This window comes from Leuciscus leuciscus, assembly GCF_965113295.1.
Source record: "Leuciscus leuciscus genome assembly, chromosome: 1".
Classification (NCBI taxonomy): Eukaryota; Metazoa; Chordata; class Actinopteri; order Cypriniformes; family Leuciscidae; genus Leuciscus; species Leuciscus leuciscus.
In genome coordinates this window covers 45,662,901-45,686,369 of record NC_138725.1, presented here as the reverse complement: position 1 = coordinate 45,686,369, position 23,469 = coordinate 45,662,901, and the positions used below count along the sequence as shown (strand labels likewise).

The 23,469-nt window shown below is 36.1% G+C and overlaps 1 protein-coding gene across 1 annotated transcript in view; it reads right to left on the bottom strand.

Annotated features, from left to right (window-relative positions):
• Nucleotides 1-780: 780 nt before the first annotated feature.
• Nucleotides 781-23,469, bottom strand: part of ttyh3a (tweety family member 3a) — a 69,337-nt gene continuing 46,648 nt past the window's right edge. Inside the window, exons 9-14 of the mRNA XM_082189486.1 lie at nucleotides 21,760-21,852; nucleotides 20,671-20,763; nucleotides 18,927-19,063; nucleotides 12,899-13,072; nucleotides 10,389-10,464; nucleotides 781-4,376 (exon numbers count right to left, since the gene is read on the bottom strand). Coding sequence (XP_082045612.1) covers nucleotides 4,302-4,376; nucleotides 10,389-10,464; nucleotides 12,899-13,072; nucleotides 18,927-19,063; nucleotides 20,671-20,763; nucleotides 21,760-21,852 — 648 coding nt within the window. The 3' untranslated portion in view covers nucleotides 781-4,301. The remainder of the gene's footprint in view (nucleotides 4,377-10,388; nucleotides 10,465-12,898; nucleotides 13,073-18,926; nucleotides 19,064-20,670; nucleotides 20,764-21,759; nucleotides 21,853-23,469) is intronic.

Genomic DNA, 23,469 nt, shown 5'->3' with positions numbered 1-23,469 from the left:
CTGCCCTCCTGTGTTTAGGTTTATACACTAGAACGAAGTCAACTGTGCGCTTATATCCACAAGCCATAGGGGGAGTGATTGAGTATAAAAGATGAATGGAGAACGTACACTCATAAGAGGCTAAATACATTCACTGCTTAAATTTAAGAAACCGCTTTCATGAAGACAATATCATTGAATAAGTGTTAAAGCTAGCTTTGGAGATGATGCTGTAGAACATGGATTCGATTGCAGATACATTATGAAACAATCAGTATATATAAAAAACTGTTTTCAGCATCCTATCACTCACTATTACTGTCTCAGGTCTTATATTTCATATAGCAAATAAGTTATAAAATATATTTCTGATCCTGAATAAAAGATAAAACAATTAAGCTGAAGCTCATGTGCACAAAAAAAAAAAAAAAAAATTCTAAAAGCTGCTTTAGTCATATATATATATATATATATATATGTATATATATATATATATATATATATATATATATATATATATATATATATATATATATATATATATATATATATGTATATATATATATTTATCTCTGTAAGAGTGCAGCTTATGTGGTGTGATATAGCCTAATTACACTATAAAAAAAGGTAAATGACAAGTAAGCTAAAGATGATTAAATAATTAAATGATCTTTCACACTTCTCATGATGTTGGATTAATCAGAATAAACACCATTATAATATTGTAATATAAATATACTCACAAATAAAAGTTCTGCAGCAGAGAGATCAACAAGCTAATAGTTAAACATAAGACACGTGTATCAGTTAATGTTAGGTTTAATCTTAAAGTTCAAGCTCAATAAAACATTTACAACATTTTAGTAACTGAAAAAGGTCATCCTACAGTGAAGTCATATAAAAACATCTTGATAAAAGACCAAAATCATTTATTCGCATGAAAGAGACAAAATATTTTGTGCTTGCTAATATGTCTAAAAATATGCCAGACTAAAAATTAAAATAAAAGATAATTAAAAATGATCTGTTTGAACTACAACAATTCCATGTCCTTAATGGGCCATTTTCTTGCAAATATTTCCTTAATGTACTGTATATACATTATTTTTGCAGTATGACATTACCAAGGAGTAAATGGCGACATAAATTCAGAGATCGCATCATCACAAACGTGGTCATTTACAGAGAAAAATAAAGATACTCCCACAACGTCAGGCTCATGTTCACAGGTGTCTCATTTGGTTGCTCAGGCCACACAGAGCTCATGAGGAAAAAAGTCCACTTTAAAGATGAAAAACATTTAGAGATTCACAGAAGGTACAAAGCTGTTGGTTATTGGCACAGTCAAGGATGTACAGACCTCGTTCATTGATAAAAAAAAGCATCATCAACCGAGAAACCAATGCAAGCGTCAGTAGCACACAACATGGCTCCATTCCACATTTATAGGATGACCATGCTTTGAGAAGCAGAAAAAGAAAAAAAAGAAAGAAAATGAAATAAAACGCTTTTGTTTATAGCTGTGATACATCCCTTTAATTCTCTTCACCATGAAGTTCTTGCTTGTTTTCATAAAAGTCTGGGGAGTCTCTGAGCAACTTTGTCACATTGGCATTTGTTTTAAGTCCCACATCCCCGTCCGCATTTACAAAGCATGCATGCAATTCTGCATTCCCACACGACTTTCTGTGAGATGGAAAATCAGGACTCAACAATAAGAAATGACCCACTCGACCGGGGTCAGCATGAAACTTCACTTATGAACCTTTATCATTATTCATTTAGAGCTGTCATTATTCACAGCTCTAAATGAATACATACATACACACTTCATATTTTAATGTGAACAATATCTAAAATGTAAATATATATTAATGAAAAAAATTAATTATACACACATATCTTCAGTAATTTTGGGTGGGGCAAGTGAAAATGTTGGACTAATAAAAACGTATTGTTGAGCCCTGAATATGTGGTAAGGACATGACATGAACTAGGTGTCCTGAAATCCAGACGTTGGCCGTATGAGGGAAGAATGTGGTCCTGAGGTGTGTGAATGTGAGACAGATGATGCCCATGGTATGAGAACATTGGCACCCTTATATGAGGTCCAGAGCACCAGAGAGAGGTCTTTTGAGGAGACAGGGAGTCCGACCGGATCAGATGCCAGCTGTTGGCCTTGTCTCATGTGCGTCTGTGCTCTCATCAAGGGGAAAATATTCAGTTTGACAGCACATCACTTTTATGTCTTCTTCAGGGATGGCAAGATTCCTCTCAACTCTGGGAATGGAAGCAATTTGTGGTACAGAAGCAACAAGCCCAGGAAATTGTGGGCTTTTGAAAGTCACACTGAATTACAGCAAAAGTTACTGAGGCTTGCGGTCTCTCTTCTGTTTCTTTGAGAAAACAAGACAGGCCATTGATGACTTCACTTCCTGCCATATACTGTAGGTGTCCCCCTCCCTGAGGACTCCACCGATCAGCAAAATTAAGGTTCAAATGTTCAGTTTACATTGTGTACAGTACAATGAACTCCTCTCCCAGCCTCTTGCCTGGAACTGATAAGTGATGATGAATCGTCTTTGAGCTGGTCCCAGTGTCTCCGTATTTGTACAGTATTAGGACAAATGTAATGTTCAGATAAGGTCCCAGCATCAGACAAAGCAATTTTAGATTTTTGCTGAATTCAGATTAAATGGAGTTGAAAATATTCAGATGCAAATGCAGTTCGAGGTTGTCCAGATCATCAGCGTTTGGTCAAAATCCAGATCATCAGGGTTTGGTCAACAATCAGAAATTCTCTCAATTTCCTCTTTGTTAGGCTGGTTTGTCTGGCTCCGTTTTTCCAGGTTTTCCAGCAATGGCAGTGGATATAGCCCAGTTAAATGAGTAGTTTGTTTAATGCAGTCCATGTATATTGAGAAAAAAACCCAACAAGGATTTCATTAGCTACACAGCATCTACACACCTTAATTTCACACCAAAAACTCAAGCCTTTAAATGAGATGAAAAGATCCATTCTTCCCACAACCAGCGTATGCTACAGATTTAGGCCTGAAACGTACTATACACAAGTACAGAAACGTAAAAGCTAAACTAAAGTTTGCTAAAGCGAGCATTCGTTTTTATCTTATTTCAAATTTTTGTCTTTAAGATCCATTACTCTCATGACAAAGCAACTTTTTGAAGAGAAAGTTGGGCTGTGTTCGAAATCACCCCCTATAGCCTTATATAGTGCACTATTTGAACATTATTGAGTGTACTCATTCAATCCCATAATGCACTGCAATCGATGTACACTCAACAGCTGGCCACTAGAAAACAAGCACAACAAGCGTCATGCCAAATGAACTTCTGCATCTCGACGCACTTTATGTGTACTAAGTGTCCAAATTCACTCTTTAATTATTCACTTATATTAGTGGAGTATATTAGCAGTCAGTAGTGAATGAGTGTATAGGAGGAAATTTCAGAAACATCCTTACTCAGCTAGCAACCTAAAAAAAACACATCTGGCTCTCTATCACCCCCTTGAGTATGAAGGTTAGCGCCACAGGATGTACAATACATTTATACTGCATTTCTGTACTAGCGTAGAGCGTGTTTCTGGCCTTATTTCTCAAACCATTTCATTGCTATCCAAGCCAAAAATAAGAGAAACCCTTAGACTCTTCCTTAGAGTTCTAAGGAAATTGTCAATGCTCAAGAGTTTCTCACGCTATTAAGATTAGATTGGTCCAGTTATATTACAGTAGATGCCACTGATGTTAACTGTATAGAGTTGGACGTGGCAGTAGGTCACATTTCTTCAAATGACCAGAGGACAGAGGCCAATCAGGAATGTAGGGTTATGGGCATTAAACCCTGTCCAGTTTTTCAGTTCTGGACCTTTCTGAACCTCTGGCAAGAGCACCACAATTGAGCAAGGGCAGCATGGATCAACACACACATACACACACACATCACTCAATGTATCTGTACGTAATGTAGTTCATACTCATCACAGATGCTCACACACACACACACACACACACACACACAAACACTCAGGGCTGAGAGTAACCCTTCTGTTGCCGCCACGCTGAACTAGCTGCCTGAACTGAACCGGCCAACTGGAAACAGCACAAGAGGCCTCTGGAACATTCCTCTGACAGCAGTATTTACATGATGCAAGGACGTCCTTTATCAGCTGGGTAGGAGAGCACGCATCAAAGATCAACATGGCTAAATGAGCAGGCCTGGGGTGAAACTGGTCTGGGCTGTGGGAACAAGACGTGGATGAGGGGTAGCTTTAGACTGAAGGGAAAGGAGACAGTGTTCCTCTAGTTTGCTGCGGAGCTGCTGTTGGGGTCGGGTCGGGCGTTCGCCAGGTACTTGGCCCTCATGCTGGATGTGTACTGGAGGGGGACAAAAAACAAACAGACAAACATTCAAAATAATTTTGATTTTAGACTTAATTTGGCTTTTACACAAAGAACAGCCACTGATATTAAACCTGTGGCCAAATACCAAAAGAAAAACAAAAATCAGTCATTTTAAATGTCACGAGTGCATTTAGGCATTATAACGTTATAATGTGGAGAATGAAAAATGGTTTTCACTCTGAGATTCGCTAAAAATTACATTTAACGGTGTTATTACATTTTTAGTGATCTTAAAGAATGACTGGTAATCTAGACGTAAAATTTGAAAATTAAGATATTAGCACACATAATTAAATAACCAATATTGATGCCAACAAACTATAAAAGGTCTGTAACATCAGCTAATAACAAATGGCAAAAAAAAAAAAAAAAAAAAAGGTTTTAAGCCAATTATTTGTATCTTTTGCTGTAGTGTGTCAGTAGGAAATATCAGTTTACATTTCCAAACATCCCTTTTGCCATAAATTGTAATAATCCAGTGAGATTTTTGTATGCACAAGGAGTCTGACAACAGCCGGTATGATCCACACAGATATCTGATCTCACCATCATACAGTACAACAAAAGGAATTTTAACTGGCTTAAAACCATTTTTTGGGGTGAGAATAGGACTTAGTGCCTAGGACTTTAACAATACTGTATAATGCATGGTTTCCAAAAGTTATGATTAGATTGCATTTCCCCCCCCAGAGTTGTACTTAAAGATTTGATATCCTTGTTTTGAGACAATTAAAGTGTTAGTTAAGTTCACAATTGTTTGCAGCACTGTTCACTTTTGAGTGAATCACACATGGTGGATGTTAATAACAGTTGTAAAGTGCTAAAAAATAATAATAATAATAAAATAAAATAATATATCATATAATAATACAACTAATAAAAACATTAATAATAAAACTGCCACAGCACACCTAGAATCATTTAGACAGCCTTGTAGATGCAATATTATTGGGTTTGTAAAGAGCACACTATTGCAAAAATTGCAAATTTCAACAGCAAGCAGTTAAACTACACTATGAAACATACAACTAATGTGACTTAAAGGGTTAGTTCACCCAAAAATTAAAATTCTGTCAGTAATTACTCACCCTCATGTTGTTCCAACCCCATAAGACCTTCATTCATCTTCGGAACACAAATTAAGATATTTTTGATTAAATCTGAGAGCTGGATCACTCCTCCATAGGCTTCTAAGATACTATAACTTGCTGGCCCAGAAAATGCATTAAAGACATCGTTAATATAGTCCAAGTGACTACAGTGGCTCAATCTTAAGTTTATAAAGCGACGAGAATACTTTTTGTGCGCAAAAACAAACAAAACATAGTATCTTAGAAGCCTATGGAGGAGTGATCCAGCTCTCAAATTTAATAAAAAATATCTTAATTTGTGTTCCAAAGATGAACGAAGGTCTTACGGGGTTGGAACAACATGAGGGTGAGTAATTACTGACATTATTTTTGGGTGAACTAACCCTTTAATAGTCAAGAATGAAGAGACATATTCCTTTATACTTCTAGTCCTAAAATGCCCCAAAACTAATGTAAAGCCACTTTTGCTTCCATTGAGCTAATTTTATTCTCACTGAAGTCTTTGACTGTGGCATGAATGTACTCTGTCTGTCTATAACATTTGCAAAGTGGCTTGTTCAAACTTAATATAGTTCTCAATATAGTTTAGAGCATAATAACTTATTCCTTCAGTTGGAAAATCACCACGCTCAGTCACGTACGCTTGTTTCTAAATGAACGAAAAGCCTGTCCAATCTGTACATTCAAGTCCAATGTACACTGATCCTCAACAGTGACTGGAGCTGGCAGCACTTAGTTAAAACTTAAATTTGCACACGACATGAGGCCGATACTGACTCCAGTATTAATGCATCCCAAATAGGACTACTTAATATTTACTTTTGAAAGATAAAAAGTACTAATCAAAGCCTGACATGCCTACTGTTGCAATCTATCGAGCTACATGAAGTTACTTTCGTTCACAAGACTTAACAGGCATTCACACTGAAAGAGTTTTGCCATGACAAAGCGATAAGAAGAAGATAATTTGTTATAAAGACCAATGTCTCTGGAAAGTTAAAATGCTCGTTTGTTGATATTTCTTAAGATTTACCAAAACCTATTTGATTTGTTCATGATAGTTGTTCATCTCTAATGATAAGATGCATATCAGTTTGTGGTCATAGGTTTATATATATTTTTAAAATACAGCAAATTGACCCAACTTTTTCTCCATTCACATTGGAGAGAATATTCATTACTCTGTATAATGAGAGCGTTGTAGGTCTGCGTTTTATTGGTTGTTGTATCCCTTCTTTCCACTCCCTTTTCCACAGCTTTTCATGCCCATTTCTTGAATGTTTTTGTCACTTTAAAGTCACCATGAACATTCTTACATTTATGGATTATTGCAACATTTATTTTTAATGATTTATCCGTGCACTTTAAAAAAAAAACTGCCCTTGTAATCTTTAATCAAAATAACTTCCCTTTGCAGCAAGATCTCTTCTCTTCTCTGATGACGTGTTTACAGGCGTAAGGGCGGGAAAACCTGTCACTCACATGACATCACAGCAGCAAACCACAACAATCCAATCAATTCTCCATGGACAAAAACAAGCCCCGCCCAGTTTTTCTTGTTCAAGAAGCCGTTTCACTCAGATATACGTCACAATAGGGAAGAAAAGACTATCGTAACTTCCGTTTCATGACGACTTTAAACAGTGCTGATTTTTAGCAACATGACTGCCAGGGACCATTATAAAGAAGACAGAGCTCAAATTTATTCAAACTAGACTTGAATCTATTAGCACTGCGGCTCAATGACCTCCGACGTTTTAATAACTGTCAGTGTGAATTCACCTTTAGGATGCCAATCATTAGCTAAACTAAATTAAAAAGCGGTTCTCTCCCTTAATGTCTTTGTTAATGCATTTATCCCTCTCGGTGTTCTTGGAAATTGGATTCTATGTCAGATACATGAAGAGTTAATACTGGTGGAGGGAGAACATGCTGCCCCACAGATGACAAGACCAGGGAAGCACACAACAGAAACATCAGGGGCGAGGGCAGCTTGCTTGGGTCGGGATGAAGGTGGTTTGGGGAGGAATCACGCTGTTGTTTTCTTGTTTTTGTAGGGAGGGAGGTGGGCCAATAAGTGGGAGTGGGGCATTTGAGTACCTGTTGGAATAGCTGAGGCTGTTACCAAAACGAGCGGGAACTCTCCGATGGCTTTAACTGCCAGCTGTGACGGCTGTTACTGTCCGTGGATGTCAAATACAACTGTGTGGATTTGCAGAAAAGAAAACGACAAGAAACTGTAGAGCAGATAGACACCACTGACATCTCCAGCTCAAGAAACACGTACACATGAACTCCCAACACACACAAACCAACACACAGGGTCTAGAGGACACAAGACCAGACACAAAGGTGTGAGGGGACAGATACACGGTGTGAGTGGGAATAACTTACACCAGCAAGTCCAGATAATCTGTAGCTCGCCTACACTACAGGTAAACTACGTATATGTATATGAAATTTAGATTTTGTTTTACTTTACAAATGTTAAACGAGCAATAATTGTTAGCAAAAAAACAATAAAAAAATATACACTAATCTGGTAAGCAATCTGATAATGGTCTCATACGCAATCGAGTTTCTCATAAAAGCGGATTCTCTTCCAGTGGGATGCATGACTCTAACGAGAAGCAAATATGCCAGTAAAAGTGTTTATATTGGTGAAATTTCAGCAAAATGTCACATACAAAAAAGGCCCATTCTTTATTGAAGTTTTCTGTTTGTCGGCATGGCAAATCTGTCTCACCAACTTGAACTTGTTGCAAAATGAGCATGGGGAAATGTTTCGCCATCAAAATTCCAGCTCACGTGGAATCCTATTGAAAATATTGTCATAATTGAACAGTGTTGGGACAACAGATTACTTTTTTAAAGTAACTAGTAAAGTAACGCATTACTTTAAAATGTACAATAAAATATCTGGTACATTTTCAGATAAGTAGTATGCAAATAAATTTTTTCCCACGTGTATTGACTGACAGCTCTCCTGTCCCCATGTTGAGAGAAATCATAAGTTACGAGGCGTTGAGTGAACATGATGGTTACTGTAGTTCTAGACTAAATGTGAGCAGGCATTCACTCACCTCACTTGCACAAAAACAGGTTTAGTATTCCTCAGAATGAATAAAAGCAGTTAAATGCAAACTAAATATTAAATATTACGCAAACCTGCATTAATTAAATAATACAAATATGATCCAATTCAACCATACTAATAAGCAAAAAATTACTTTAGATAAACATCCCATGTGTGTTTTTTTTTCATTCCTAAACTAAGAGTGCTAAACTTTCTTCTCTTGCATCTTTTTTCATCTGCAATCCAACAGCACAGCAGAAAGGTTTGTTTTAACTGTGGCCTCTACTGTACAGGCGTGAATGTGCATTTCCTTCAGCCTGATGCTGATTCATTTCACTTTTGGTGTGAAAGAGCCTTTTTTTGTTATTAAAAAACAAACAAGTAAGCCTAGGTGAGAAAAAGCAAAAAAGCAAAAGTAACATAACACACATTCCATACAAAGCAACTAAGTAATGCAATTAGTTACTTTTATAGGGAGTAACGCAATATTGTAATGCAGTACTTTTATAAAAGTAACTTTCCCCAACATTGCATTTGGGTGTGTCTGAAAACACACGTCATTATCCTGACTTTAACATCACGTATCCACAGTGCCACCTAACGTGTGCAGTTGTAATGGTGATGGGCTGAGTGAACACAATGGGAATGTTTATTTTGGTGCTTAAAGCAGACAGTTGTGCAAAGGAAAATCTATTTTATAATGTTTTTACAAGTCAACAAGGAGGTGCAGAACACTTACTCAACTAGTTAATTATGTGCACACGTTCTTAGCGTGTATCAGTGAGCGAACGCTAACAGTCCCACCAAATCAACTCCCAGACGAGTTTGTTTTGTTGACTTTTCTTGTTTGCCGGATTCTTGCAGAGACAAGAATGAAACTGCCAAAATAGTGTCTGAACTTCAAGCTACATCCTGTTTTTACTTTGTGCCGCAGAAAATGATAATTGCAAACAGTCCAGAAAGAGTGCTGTCGAGTCCATGGTGCTCTCTTACATTTGCATTGCGCTCCAGTTCTTATTTTGGAAGAATCATATTGATCGGCTGCCAAAGTAAGGTGTTAAAAACGCATGAAAGGTCTATGTGAAATGTCGGAGGCACTCGTTTAATCAATCATCTCTAAACGGCGAGTGTAACAGCGTGATTTCAACAACAACAGGTGACAGTGTTGACATCTCGCTTCCGTTACCCAAGCGTTTCGGGTTGGTAAGTGAGCAGCTGGCTCAAAAATCTCTCTTCTCCTTTTCCTCACACATGAAAAAATCAATGCGACATCGATCTATGACTATAAATCTCCAGTTTTGTAAGCCAGGCAAGAAGTTCCCACTTCGGAACTGTTGCCCAACTACAGTTGGCTTTAGAGGTCTGTGGTCGATTCTCTCTTACTCAATCATCCACAAAGACTTGATTTACTTGCACAGAGTTCAGGGCTCTTTGTAATGACTTGCTGTGTACAGTGACGGAACTACAGTGGGGGAGATCACTGATTTACACAGGCAAACTATAAGAATGTGCGGTAACACTATTTTAAGGTGACGTAGTTACACGTTACTACATTAACTTACTATAGTGATAACTATAAATGATGCATAATTACAAGTAACTAACCCTAAACCAAACCTTAACCCTAACGGTAACTCTACAGTAAGTACATGTAGTTAATTATTATTACTCAGTACTTATTTGAGTAAGTACAATGTAACTACTTCACCTTAAAATAAAGTGTAACTGAATGTGCTATTTATGGTGAATATTTAAGCATTCAGGCTGTCAAAATGACTCTGTGATTTGTGTGTGTGTTGGACGAGTGCAGATACTTACAGAAGGAGGAGGAGATTCTCTCCCGATCAGAGGAGTGTTCTCACAGCGAGGGTTCTGGAAGTTTGCATTCTGGGTCCTGGAAATGAGACACGCACACTTTACAAAGATCCCAAAAAACTCCTGCATTAATGTTAAAGATCTATTTCAAATGTATTGTACTCGCTTAATTACACTACGGTTCAAAAGTTTGGGGTCGGTAAGATTTTCTTTTCGTTTTTTTCCTCGTTTTTTTTTTGAAAGAAGTCTCTTTTGCTCACCAAGGCTACATTTATTTGATCAAAAATACAGTAACAGTCATATTGTGAAATATTATTAAAAGTTCAAATAATTAAAATATATTTTTAAATGATTTGGTGCCTTATTATTATAATGTTTGAAAACTGTGCGTGATTTGTATGCTTAATATATTTTTTAGGATTATTTGATTGAAAGTTCAAAAGAACAACATTTATTTGAAACATAAATATTTTGTAACATTATAAATGTTATTTACTGTCATTTTTGATTAATGCATTATAGGCAAAACTTTTATTTATTCATTTCTTCACCTCACTTTTGTTACTTTTTACATAAATGTGTCATATTACACTACTTCAATTTAGAAAACAAAGGGGTTTATAGATTACATTGCATTCTCTCTCTTCCTGAACAGTACTGCTAGTCTTGTGTTTTTAGGTAGTTTTTGCTGTTTTTTCACCCGTAACATTCTGCCAGGTACCCATGGGCGTCAGTTTGGTTTGAAACGTGCTGGGGACAGAGACGCATTCGGAAGTTCATTTTCAGAAGTGCTGGGTACAATGACGCATTCATTTTTTTTTCTCTTTCGCGCAAGTCATGTTTTGAAAGACGATGTCCTGTAGCTTACTAATGTAAATAAATAAAAATGTATACAAAAATGTGATGATGTCAGACTCGTTTTATGAAGAAGAAAGCCTTAAGTTTTCAAAAAGCATTAGACATATGACCCACTATTCTGCTTCATAAGTACCATGTTGACAATATGACATGACGTGGTTTAATGTACCCAATGATTACCAAATTTCTCTCTCATATTGCTCCTCATAACCACTGAAAACTGTCAAAATTATGGACGTTAAGTTAAAAGTGGTGGGTACAAAATGACTCATGACGAAATCGACGCCTATGCAGGTACCCCACATCCCTCTCCTAGCCCCTGCATCACCCCGCTCCCCCATCACTCCTCCAGAGACACACAGCTGGAGAGGAGCAGCTGTTTGAGGTTCTCTCAGAGGATCTCTCATCCTCAGTTCAAGACACCACACATATGGAGCAGTCGATGGCAGCGCACGTTCAGTCCTGCTCGTGTGCAGCACATATGGTGTGAGAGAGAGACAGGCAGGGCAGCGATCAGCTTGAATGGGATGAAATCAGCCAACTATTTTTTTAGGATGGATGAATACTGATTACGTTTGTTTCGGTGTCTGATAACTAATATGTAGAACTAAATTGTTGTTTTATATCTGATCTTTATATCTTTGACAGAAAATAAATCATTATTATAACAATAAAAAAATAATATGTATTATGACTGTCTTAACAATACCATTATTTTTTATAAATAAAATAGTACTTGTTACTATAAACAAGACATTTTTATAAAACTATTACTACTATGACCAATAACAATAATAATAATAATAAAAATAATAACTATTATTATTATTATAATATAATGATATGGTTTTAATTATTATTATTATAATTGCTATTATTAATTATTTTAAAATATAATAATAATAATAATAATAATTATTATTATTATTATGTGGCAAAAGTATAATAAATAACATTATTTTCATAAATATAATAATACTTGTTATTATAAATCATGCATTTGTATACAACAACAAGTACTACCAACAAAATTATTATTATTATTATTATTATTATTATCAACAACAACAACAACACCATATAAATATTATTACATAACTATATGGCTATGATAATAATTATTATTAATTATACAACATCATATTATACTACTACTATATTTCTATAACAAGAACAATAACTACAATAATACAAATAATAATCATTAATAATAAAGTGGTGGAATTATGATAACAATAATAACATTACTTTTATCATACAATATAATTCATATTATTGTGCTACTACTATATTACCATAACAAATATAATTAATACCAATAATACCACTATTATTATTATTATTATTATTATTATTAAGCATCATCATTGTTGTTAGTGATCTAAATAGTCCCAAATACATTTTCATATATTTCTTTAGGTTCTGATAAAATTGTTTTGCTTAAATGACTATTTTTCTCACATATAAATGAATGGTGGCACATGGAAGAATCAAAAAGCGATCGAGTAGAAATGTGGGGATCAGTAAGAAACATTGGTCAAAGTGATTGAGCTATTTCTACACACACCCAGATCCTTCACAGGAGGGTAAAGGTGGCCTGAATGTGTTCAAAGACTGTGCATGTGTTGTTGATGTTGTGTGTGTGTGTAACTCACATGTACTCAGTAACGGGAGCGTTGCTGACAGTGTGTGCTCCTGCAGGGATGCTGGTCTCGCTGCCGTAACTGCTGCCGCAGCTGTAAAGGCTTGGCATGTGCACTCGGTACAGGTTATCATGATTCTGTCTGCCTCCATGAGCCACGGACTCCTCCTCACTGTCTTCTTCAGGCCTGTTTGTACAAAACACACAACATACAAATTACTCCTCGCATCAACTGTTTTTATATTCAAAGTGACTCAATCCCGGGACAGATCCATCAGATCAAACTGGGTTGAGCTCAATGGTGATAATTCATAGATTTCACAGGACATCCTTTCCCACATCTTTGTTGTTTAGTCTTTCAACAGAACCCAATGTCACAGAAGTTGTGAATTGCTGTGAAGTCGCCTCACTGAAAGTGCGAGCCATGATCGCGGTGGGAGTGTGAATTGGAGTAAAACTGCCAGTTAGTAGTGTTAGACACTGCAGATAGCAGACAAGCACTGCCAAATTCAGATAGGACCCTCTGGAAGGATTGGACATTAGAGGAAGCTGTCTTCTGTATACAAAACAAGTGAAATACTCTCTGTAGATTAGCACCAGCAAGAACAATGCTGTGTCTACAGATAAGCAGAGGAAACATACAGAGAAAGTTCTCAATGTCCAGAACAGAAGTAGGTGACAAAAACATTGACTTTTTATTAGAAATAAAGTTTTCCTGATGCTTAAAATGTATTTTAAATTACATATATACACACACACATATACATACATATACACACATGTATATATATATATTATAAAATAACACAGTGAAACACTATTGATCAAAAGCGTAGGGTAAATTTTTATTTTAAGATGAAATTAATACTTGGGCACACATTAACTTTTGAACGTCAGTTTATATTTCAAGTAAATGCTGTTCTTTTGAACTCTGTATTCATTCCAGCTTAAACAGTACCACCCTTTTCAACTTTGATAATAATAATAAATGTTTCTTGAAAATCAAATCAGCTTATTAGAATGATTTCTGAAGGATCTGAACTGTAGTGTAAACTCTGTAACATGAACTTCACACATCACTGCTCTACAGTAGCCTATGATAACATTTCTCAGCTTTGTCAAGTCACTGAACATACCAAAATAGCAAACAACAACAATTTTGATAAATGGATGACTCCATTAAGAATAGGGAAGAAATGATGAATCATATTCAAATATTGAGAGATATGTCCAACTGTGCATTAATAAATTCTCTCTGATGTTCACCATTAAAGCGTCACACTGTGGCATGGACAGCAGAGGGCGACCTCAGCTGTGTTTCTGATGACAAACAGGAAGAGCACACAGGCATGTGTTTGCCATCCTAAATCTGATTTGTTTCAGCCACAGAGAACAAGACAGCAGTGTGTGATCCGCTCTTCTCCATTTCCTCTTCAGAGGGAGGACATATTACCATTTGAGGGAAAAGCTTGGAATCACACAAATACCTGCATCAATGACTGTATTACACTTAACAGTCTGTTCTCTTGTTTCTGCTGTGATTGCATATGATCGGGAACAGAATGGGATGCATCAAGAGTGCTTTAGTTTATTGGATGTGAATGAAAAAGCTGATGGAAACCAGAGGGAGTAAAATAAACACTATCATTAGGACTGTAAAACAGTGTCGCGCTATACATATACAGATCTTGGCCGCCCCCTGATGGTCATTGGTGGTACATAAAGTTTCATGAATTGTTTAAAAATGAGATTTTATTCATCACTATTCAATGCACAATAGTTTAGCTTCTGTACTAGTGTAGCTAACACTTAAAACTTAGCATTATCATTGGTATAAAGTGTGGATGCGTTATGTCCACAGAGGTGAGCTTATCAGAAGTGATCCAGTGCACAATATGAAGACTTGTTTACACCAAGTCATAGTTTTCAGTACTAGGTTTAATGACAAAAATAATATTTATAAATGTTTTGTTTCTATGCAGAAAGAAAAACATGACAACTGTATAATAATGAGATTTTTGTTTAACACTTTTGTGCCATTTATTTGCAGCAGATCATGTTGTGGGTCAATTTGACCCATTTCGATTTTTGATTTGCCAGAAATAGCTTACTTGTTAACCTATGATGTATTTTATTGAAATTGTGACATGTTTAATTAAGGGTCATGAACAAATGTGCAAAGTCTCGACTCTCTCATATGCTGTGGAAATGTGTGTACAACTTCTTTATGGTTAATTTGAGCGTATATTGCATATCCCAAAACAAAAACAAAATACATTTTAAAATAAATTCAGTTTCTCGACTACAACTGAGGACATTTACATTTATGCATTCGGCAGATGCTTTTATCTGAAGAAACTTCCTTTCTTTTCCACACTCCTTATTTAAAATTGGTAAATGGTTAAAAATAAACATAGTAGACATGTTACAATATAGTTGTATAATCAGTTTGTGAAAAAATAGCTGTTAAACACAATTTTAAATATATATTTTTTGTAAAGTGTGAGTTTAAAATGCTAAAACTTAACTGTGTTAATTGATTGAACCCAGATTTTTGACTTAAAGGCAGGGTAGGTAAAACATTTATTAAAAACTTTCTTCCAAATTTGTTTAAACTTTATATATATATATCAATGCATAATTAAAATGTAAGAACTCTGATAAAAAGAGTATCAAAATTGAGTGACTCTAGACCGTTTAATCTGTATTAAACACAGCTCATTATTTCCATTCGGGACGAAACATAGGATTGGCTTAGGCGGCTGTCACTCTCTCGCAACCATGGCAACCACCCATTTGCCACACAGAACCTGCCCACTTGCGCGTCCCGTTTGATTTGAGGAATTCAAGAGGCACCTAGGAATACCAAAACAACAGCAGAGAAAGAGCAAGCAAAATTCACAGTACCGGCCTATGCAGTTAGTGAAGGCAAACCAGGCAAAAAAAGGAAGACAGTAACAGTACAAGAAAAGGCATTGAACAAAAAGTCTTTGGATAAACAAAGAAATAAAACGCGAGTTAATATCGGCGTGGCTTTCCAGCGATGGCGAGAACTGAGGGACCTCAAGGGGCTGAAAAGTGACTCCTCGATGGCTTTATTTCTGCTGGACAGGTAAATCTTTCTTTTTGTATTTTGATCATACATATTTATTTTTTATTTTTTCATGAAGCATGTGTCATTAGCACACGTAGCTGCGTAATATAGGCTAGCTAACATATCATTACTTAGCGAGCTGTAGTAGAGATAATCTATAATCTATCGTAGTATAATCTATTGGTCTAGCTCAAGATGATAGCTATAGTGTTGAATTGTGCATAATTTAAACTTTACCAATATCAATATGCTAGCTTGATAGTGAGTACTAAAATACATCTTATTTGTTTATATTCATAATGATAAAGTTCAATTTTTTTATTACATGTGATTCTGACATGATGTCACTGCATGCACTGCGCACCTCTCCACTCGTCTCAGGTAAACAATGCGTCTTCAGCTCAGCTGTCGGAGTCGCGCGTTCATGTGTTTTGGGGGCGTGGCTTTGGAAGGAGCCCAGAAGGGAGGGGGTGGAGTGAATGGAAATAATGAGCTGTCTTTAAAACAGTCATGAGAGGTCTACAGACACTCGATTTTTATACTTTCTTTTTCAGAGTACTTAGATTTTAATTATGCATTGATATATATATAAAGTCTAAACAAATTTGGAAGAACGTTTTTTTATACATTTTTTACCTACCCTGCCTTTAATACAATGGGCACTGTCTTTTTTGTAACATGTGCTGGTGGATTTACAGCCTAAGATAAGTCACCCATCATTGATTTATAGACATAGAAAGACAATGCACTCATATTACTATGAATGGGAGAAAGTGCAATGCGCAATATGGCGGAATAAGTCCCGCCTTCTGAGTAAAAGAGCCAATCGCCAGCTAGTTAAGTCATTGCATCACTGCAGCTGCCATTAGAAGAAACTCCTGTTGCTACATTTGCTGGACCAGCCTGGAAAATGCAGTCTGGTGTCATGATTTGAGAGTTTAGAAACAATTTATGAGACGTTGTCGTCAGATTTCATTCGTGATTTCAAATGAAAATTATTTGAAATTTAATAGTAAGCTTGGTGAACAGCTTTGATTTGATGAATTTGATGTTTCCCCATTCAAAGAGATAGGAGCTGCACTTCCATTACTGAAATAGCTGCCCGAGAGGAGTTTCAAAGATGGCCGCCGAGAGAAATGACTTGCCTTAAAGGGACTTTGGCAGTATTTAATTGGTCATGTGACCAACATGTCTGCCCCCATGAGGGACCCACTATGGTTTAAATAAATGTTTTATTAAATGATTATTTAATTAAATTATAATTCTTTATATTTGAATGCAGATAACCGATCAATCTAAATCCAAATTTTTATATAAGTTTTGAGAGCATAACAAAAACAAAAGTCTCACTATGTCCCAAGCACACAATTATAATGATGTTTTCTTTACAAAGTTATGAAGCCTATATGACAGACTTGCACTTTTCAACATGTTGCAGTTAATTGTATTTTCCATTTGTTTGATGTCAATAACAGCATGGCGAACAGTGCACATCTGAAGTGTCTCAGCTAAAGGAAATTATCCATTATTTATCTGCTTTAATATATTGACCAAATTTTCTTATCGGGCCAATAACAATAATATTAAAAATGAATACATACATACATAAATACATATATATATATAGAGGCCACCGACACGGTGGCCTATATATCGTACATCCCTAGTTTTAATAAAATCATTTTTATTAGGCTACTAATGTGACTGCACATCGTTTTAAGCTATTTACTATTAATTTTTTAATCAGGAAAAATGTCTAAGTACACCTTTTTAATGCCAACAAAAAGTTATTTGAATATAAAAACGCATGCAGCGACTTTTCCCAACACTCCTCGACACTGCACTGCCTGCCACAGCCTGTCTAAACTCATATTCAGAAACTGCTAATTATCTATAATGAAGAGGTAGCGTGAATTGCTGTGTATCATGAGACGTACACTTATGAGTGTGATAATTACATAATGTGCCTAAGCTGGCGTCTTTGTCTTTTCTATCTCTCCCAGTGTAATCCTGTTTGCCTGATGCAAGCCTGTCCTGGCAGAGCAACTGCATGGGGCTAGGCCGGGGAATTATTAAATTTTATGTAATTATGGGAGGAAGATGTGAGTGATTCCCACACAGAGCGCTTGAAAGGAAGGAACAAAGGGGGGAAGAGATGGAGCGAGGCAGCTGTTTCCGTATTGCTCTTGACCGAAGTGTGTGATGGAAACATGAGGTGTCTGACCATAGTCTTCACAGCAATGCCCACGGACACACAAACATACCACTAACCACTTCCACTGTTGTTTTATCTTTGGTTTAATCCTCTTGAGTGTATTTAACTACAAAAATTGGGATGTTCCACTGAATGAATGTGTCATACCAAAAGTATGCATGGGAAAAGAACAGTAAGTTTTATGACAATAACAAAACTGCACCTTTCACGGTAAAGCAAAATACAAGCCAGATAATGTGGATTCAATGTGGATTTAACAGTGCGTATTAATGATATGATTACAGAAATATATAGCATAAGGTCACTAACAGATGCATACTGTCATTATAAAATGGAAGGTAGATATAACACTAAGGTAGGCAAGCACCTCAATTTCACTTTTTGCTTGGCTTGTTTGTTACTATGAGACCTACAGTTGTTTGTTCGACTGGAATACCACTTCTGGACACATTACACAAAAGATCATATCTTTTGGCAGTGCTGGGAACATTATTAATAAATTGATTCCAAATTACAGACAAAAATTGATATAAAAATACAAAGAGAAAGAAAATATATTCCTTTCTTTGTTATCAACAACATAAAGTGCATTACATATTACATCACATCAGGGCTTCCAAATATTTATATATTCATATATTTGTATATGTACAGTATATGTATATGTATATTAGCCTGGCTAACGACAGACCTCGTCTCATTGAGTGATTATATATATAATAAAGATCTCACCTTTTGCCATGCCATGTGTGCGGCACGCTGCAGATGACAGAGGTGAACATGAGAGCTGTGATGAATGAGAACAGCACCAGGTAGATCAGACCCTCCAACCCATCATAACACACTCCGGTCAATGCCTGCACATAATCCTGCACAGAAACAGACAGAGGCAGCATTAACACATATACACATTAAACACACAATCCCAGCATTGCATGCAAACACTGCCTGTTATTATACAGATGAAAAATCGGTCATTAACTCACTGCCATCATTGACTTTCTTTCATCGGTGGAAGCATAAAAGTAGCATATAGGTTTTGAATGACATGATGCTGAGAAAATATTATTCACACAATGGCAGTAAATCACAATTTATTGATCCTCCCTAATTCTTTTTTTTCCAACTTTTCCATTTTCCTTTCTAAAAAGCCTGTCGCTTATGTATGTTCAGAAAGTCTTATAGTTTTGTTGAATTGCACACACACAGACCAGCCACTGGTCATATGCCTATAATTACATGAAAAATTGAGAGGCCACACAGACACAATATTTGACCACTGAATTTACAACCATTTCACTTTTAAGAAGAGCTTTCTCAGCATTACCTCATTGCATATCTAATCAACTCCTGTCGAACACATTCATTATTATTTGAATTATCACTCAGCGAGTCATTTAATTACGTATTGGAATTTTGGATTTATTTTAAATGCATGATTTAATGATCAGCTTTTCATTAAACTGCACAAACCCTCCTTCATGAATCACAGTCTGGGAAACTCCGATATAATGTGGTTTAATTCCCTTCATGTAGTTGATTAAGAATGGAATATATACAGTAGTCAACATTTGAAATGGATCAAAACCTTTCATCAAAGTTATACATGAATTTTGAACAACACCCGTTCTTTTCTTAGGGCAACTTTGATGAATTCTTTTGATCCACTTCAGCACTGCTTGCATGAACCAAACGGATACAGAAACCAGCCTATCTCTGCTGGGTATGTGAATAATAAAAACAGAAGATATGATAACATCCAGTGCTAGACTCTCTAACTGAGGACTTCCTGCAGTAGATGGCACCACATGCTGCAGAGAGAAACAGGGGTTTTTAATAATAAATGCTGACTGAACTGCAACCAGCCCTACACATGCTGCTATCAGAGAAACATGGCAGCGTCTCCTTCCTCCAAATTACCGTCATTATTAACAGCAAAATTGCTCCATTTGTAATTACTGCCGGCACTGTTCTGGATCTCCAGCACAAACGCTCCCACATACAGCCCAGATGTACGGCTTGGACGACTGTGAAGGGTGTTATTGCTTTTGCAGTATGAAAACAACATTAATAATGTATAATACATTTCCAAAAGTCCATATTTTATCCGTTACTTTCTGTTCTCATGGGAAGGAGATGCATTTTCAGGACCACCCACACAGCAGGTCTCTGTCTTTCAGCCATGAGGAGGAACTCTAGTCATGCTGAATCCTGAAATATCAGACATTTCCATCTTGGAGAAGAGGACAGGCTCCAGACTGCAGCAGTAAGTGCTGGTGAGGTTTAAAGCAGATAGAAGATAGAAACACATATGTGTGTACGAGTGTTTGTTTGTGAGTGGATTGCAAGCCTTTGGTTTTTCATGTCAACAGAAACCCACAGGTTGAGGTTACAGTGAAATACTTTGCAAGCTGTGCTTTACTTCGAGTCTGAGTGGAACCGGATGTGCAAAGTGGTCATATACTCTATTTCTCACCATATGCAAACTGCGGCAGTCCACAAGGGCAGTGAGCTGGTGCAGTCCAACCTCAGTGGTGTTCAGAGCCCCCTGAATTTGCTCAAGGTTTCCCTAAAAAACAGCCACAATAACATGGTTACTCTAAATGTAAAATCTAGATGGACATGTTAGTTATACACTACTGTTCAAAAGCTTGCTTATTTATTTAATAGCAATATTTTGTAATATCAAAATAACTGTTTTCTATGTGAATAAATTGTAAAATGTATTTTATTCCTGTCATGGCAAAGCTGAATTTTCAGCATCATTACTCCAGTCTTCAATGTCACATGATCCCTCAGAAATCATTATAATACAGTATATGCTGCTCAAGAAACATTTCTTAGTATCATCAATGTTGAAAACAGTTGTGCTGATTAACATTTTCGTGGAAATTGTGAACTTTGATGACTAGAAAGTGAAAAAACAACAACATTTATTTGAAATGGAAATGTCTTTTTTGATTAATTTAATCTATCCTTGCTGAATAAAAGCATAAAGTACACATTACTTTAAAAAAAATGTTTACAGACCCCAAACCTTTGAACTGTAGTGTATATATTAAGCATAATCAATTTCAAACATTTCACAATTTTAACGCTCTATTCAGTTTTTATGAGTTCAGCACTTGATGGCAGCAAACACATGACAAACAAAAACATTCACATAGAAGGATGTCAAAGAAGAGCGGCTTGTTTTCTTTCTTTTAAAGGCTCAGTATTGTGTGAGGTCTAAGTTGTATAAAGCTGCAGTGGTAAACAGATTTTATCTGGTTCTAAGGGTGAAATATTTCCATTGATTCAGCATTTTCTCTCAACGCTTGTGTTCCAGCGAGAGGACGGCTTTCTTTCTCACATGTACTGAATGTCAGCCATTACTTTGTGCCAGAACACACACAGATGCTGCACAATGACAGAGGCCCAGGGGGAGAACGAACACACACACACTTTAGGACATTTGTGTATCAGGAATTGTGGGAAATGGACCGCACATACAGCTCTGAAACACACACACACACACACACACACACACACACACACGTGTAGATACCAACATACGAGTGCTCACCTTTGTGCTGGGGTATTCCCGGACTGCAGAGCGCAGTAGTTCTGACACGTCGTCCTGCATTTCCACCAGTGCTTTGTGACTTCCTGACAACTTCTACAAGAAGACAAAAGAAATCAGTTATACAATCTGTGCAAATGTTATCTTATAGATAAGCTTTTACTCTTCATAAAAACTTGATTCAGAAATCAATATTTTCATTTTCAACATTTACATTCTGCATTTTTAAGTTTACTTTAATACTTTTAATTTTTGGACAACAGGATCACAGAGAGGAAAATAAATTATAGGAATCAGTATTTTTTATATACTAAAAGTAATATTATCTAAACTATTTTTGTTAAACTCAAACATACAACATGAAACTAAAGACATTGGTTGAAAATTAACTATAAAATAAACAAAATTAGTCATTTTCATCATTGCATATACGCAACTATATTTATAAGACTTCCCGTAAAGCTTGGCATAGACACTTTTGTTCAAAATGTTGAGGTTTGTAAGATAAAAAAATAAATAATAATTTATAACTGTTTTCTATTTGAATAAAATGTAAAATGTAATTTATTCCTGTGCTGTGAAAGCTGAATTTCCAGCATCATTACTCCAGTCTTCAGTGTCACACGATCCTTCAGAAATCATTCTAATATGATGATTTGATGCTCAAGAAACATTTCTAATTATTATAAAAGTTGAAAACAGTTGTGCTGCTTACTATTTTTGTGGAAACTGATAAATTGTTGTTCAGGATTCTTTGATAAATAGAAAGTTCAAAAGAAAAGAATTTATTTAAAATAAAAATATTTTGCTAAATTATACATTTCTTTACTGTAATTTTTTTAAAATGTAATGCATCTTTGCTGCACACAAATGTGATTTTTCTTTTTTTAATATTACGGATTCAAAAAATTTTTTGTTCTTTTTTTATTTTTATTTAAAAGTTGAACCACTTCATCACGTCCTTAAGCATAATTAATGAAACTATCACATTATTAATCAGTCGTTGTTATTGTTTGATCATAGTTATTCTATGAAAAACACAAAAAACACTGTTAAGAGCTCGACAGGTTATATAAACTGGGTTGTACAACTGCCACTTCCCGATTCCTGCCCAGTGTAGAAGTATTTCCTCTCAGAGTTCATTCACCACGGCACACTCCACTCTTAGTACTGCAGCAGGAGTCAGAGCTGCTTGCATAATGCAACAGTGCATTTACACCCAGCAGCAAAAGTCAGTACAGGCTCTGGCACCCGGCCATTAAGGACATTTTAAAGTGTCATGGAATATTTCAAGAGCAGAGGTCTTGAAAACATGAATATTTGAGACGCCAAATGGCCACTGTGTCAGCTTTGTCTGTCAACAGTTCTACAATGATAGGTTAAAAATTTGCTGACATTCACTGAGAAAGAAGCAGTGGAAGTACGTTCTTTACAGAGAGCACAGGAGACTTTTGGCCCCAGTGTTACGTGCGGGCAACATCGCTAGAAACTAACTTCTGGAGACAAAAGCCAGCAGCTAGGACAAGCTTAAGGTGGGCTTGTTGCGGTTGTCGGTGTTAGTGTTCGGCCGTACACTAATTTACATTACTTGCTCACCATGGCACTGTCGTTTTGCTTTTTTATGGAAATAAAAACCATTTACTTCAGTTAGACAAACGATGTGACAATTATAAACTTAAAGTTTCTGCTCTGCTCTACAGCACGAGTTGACTT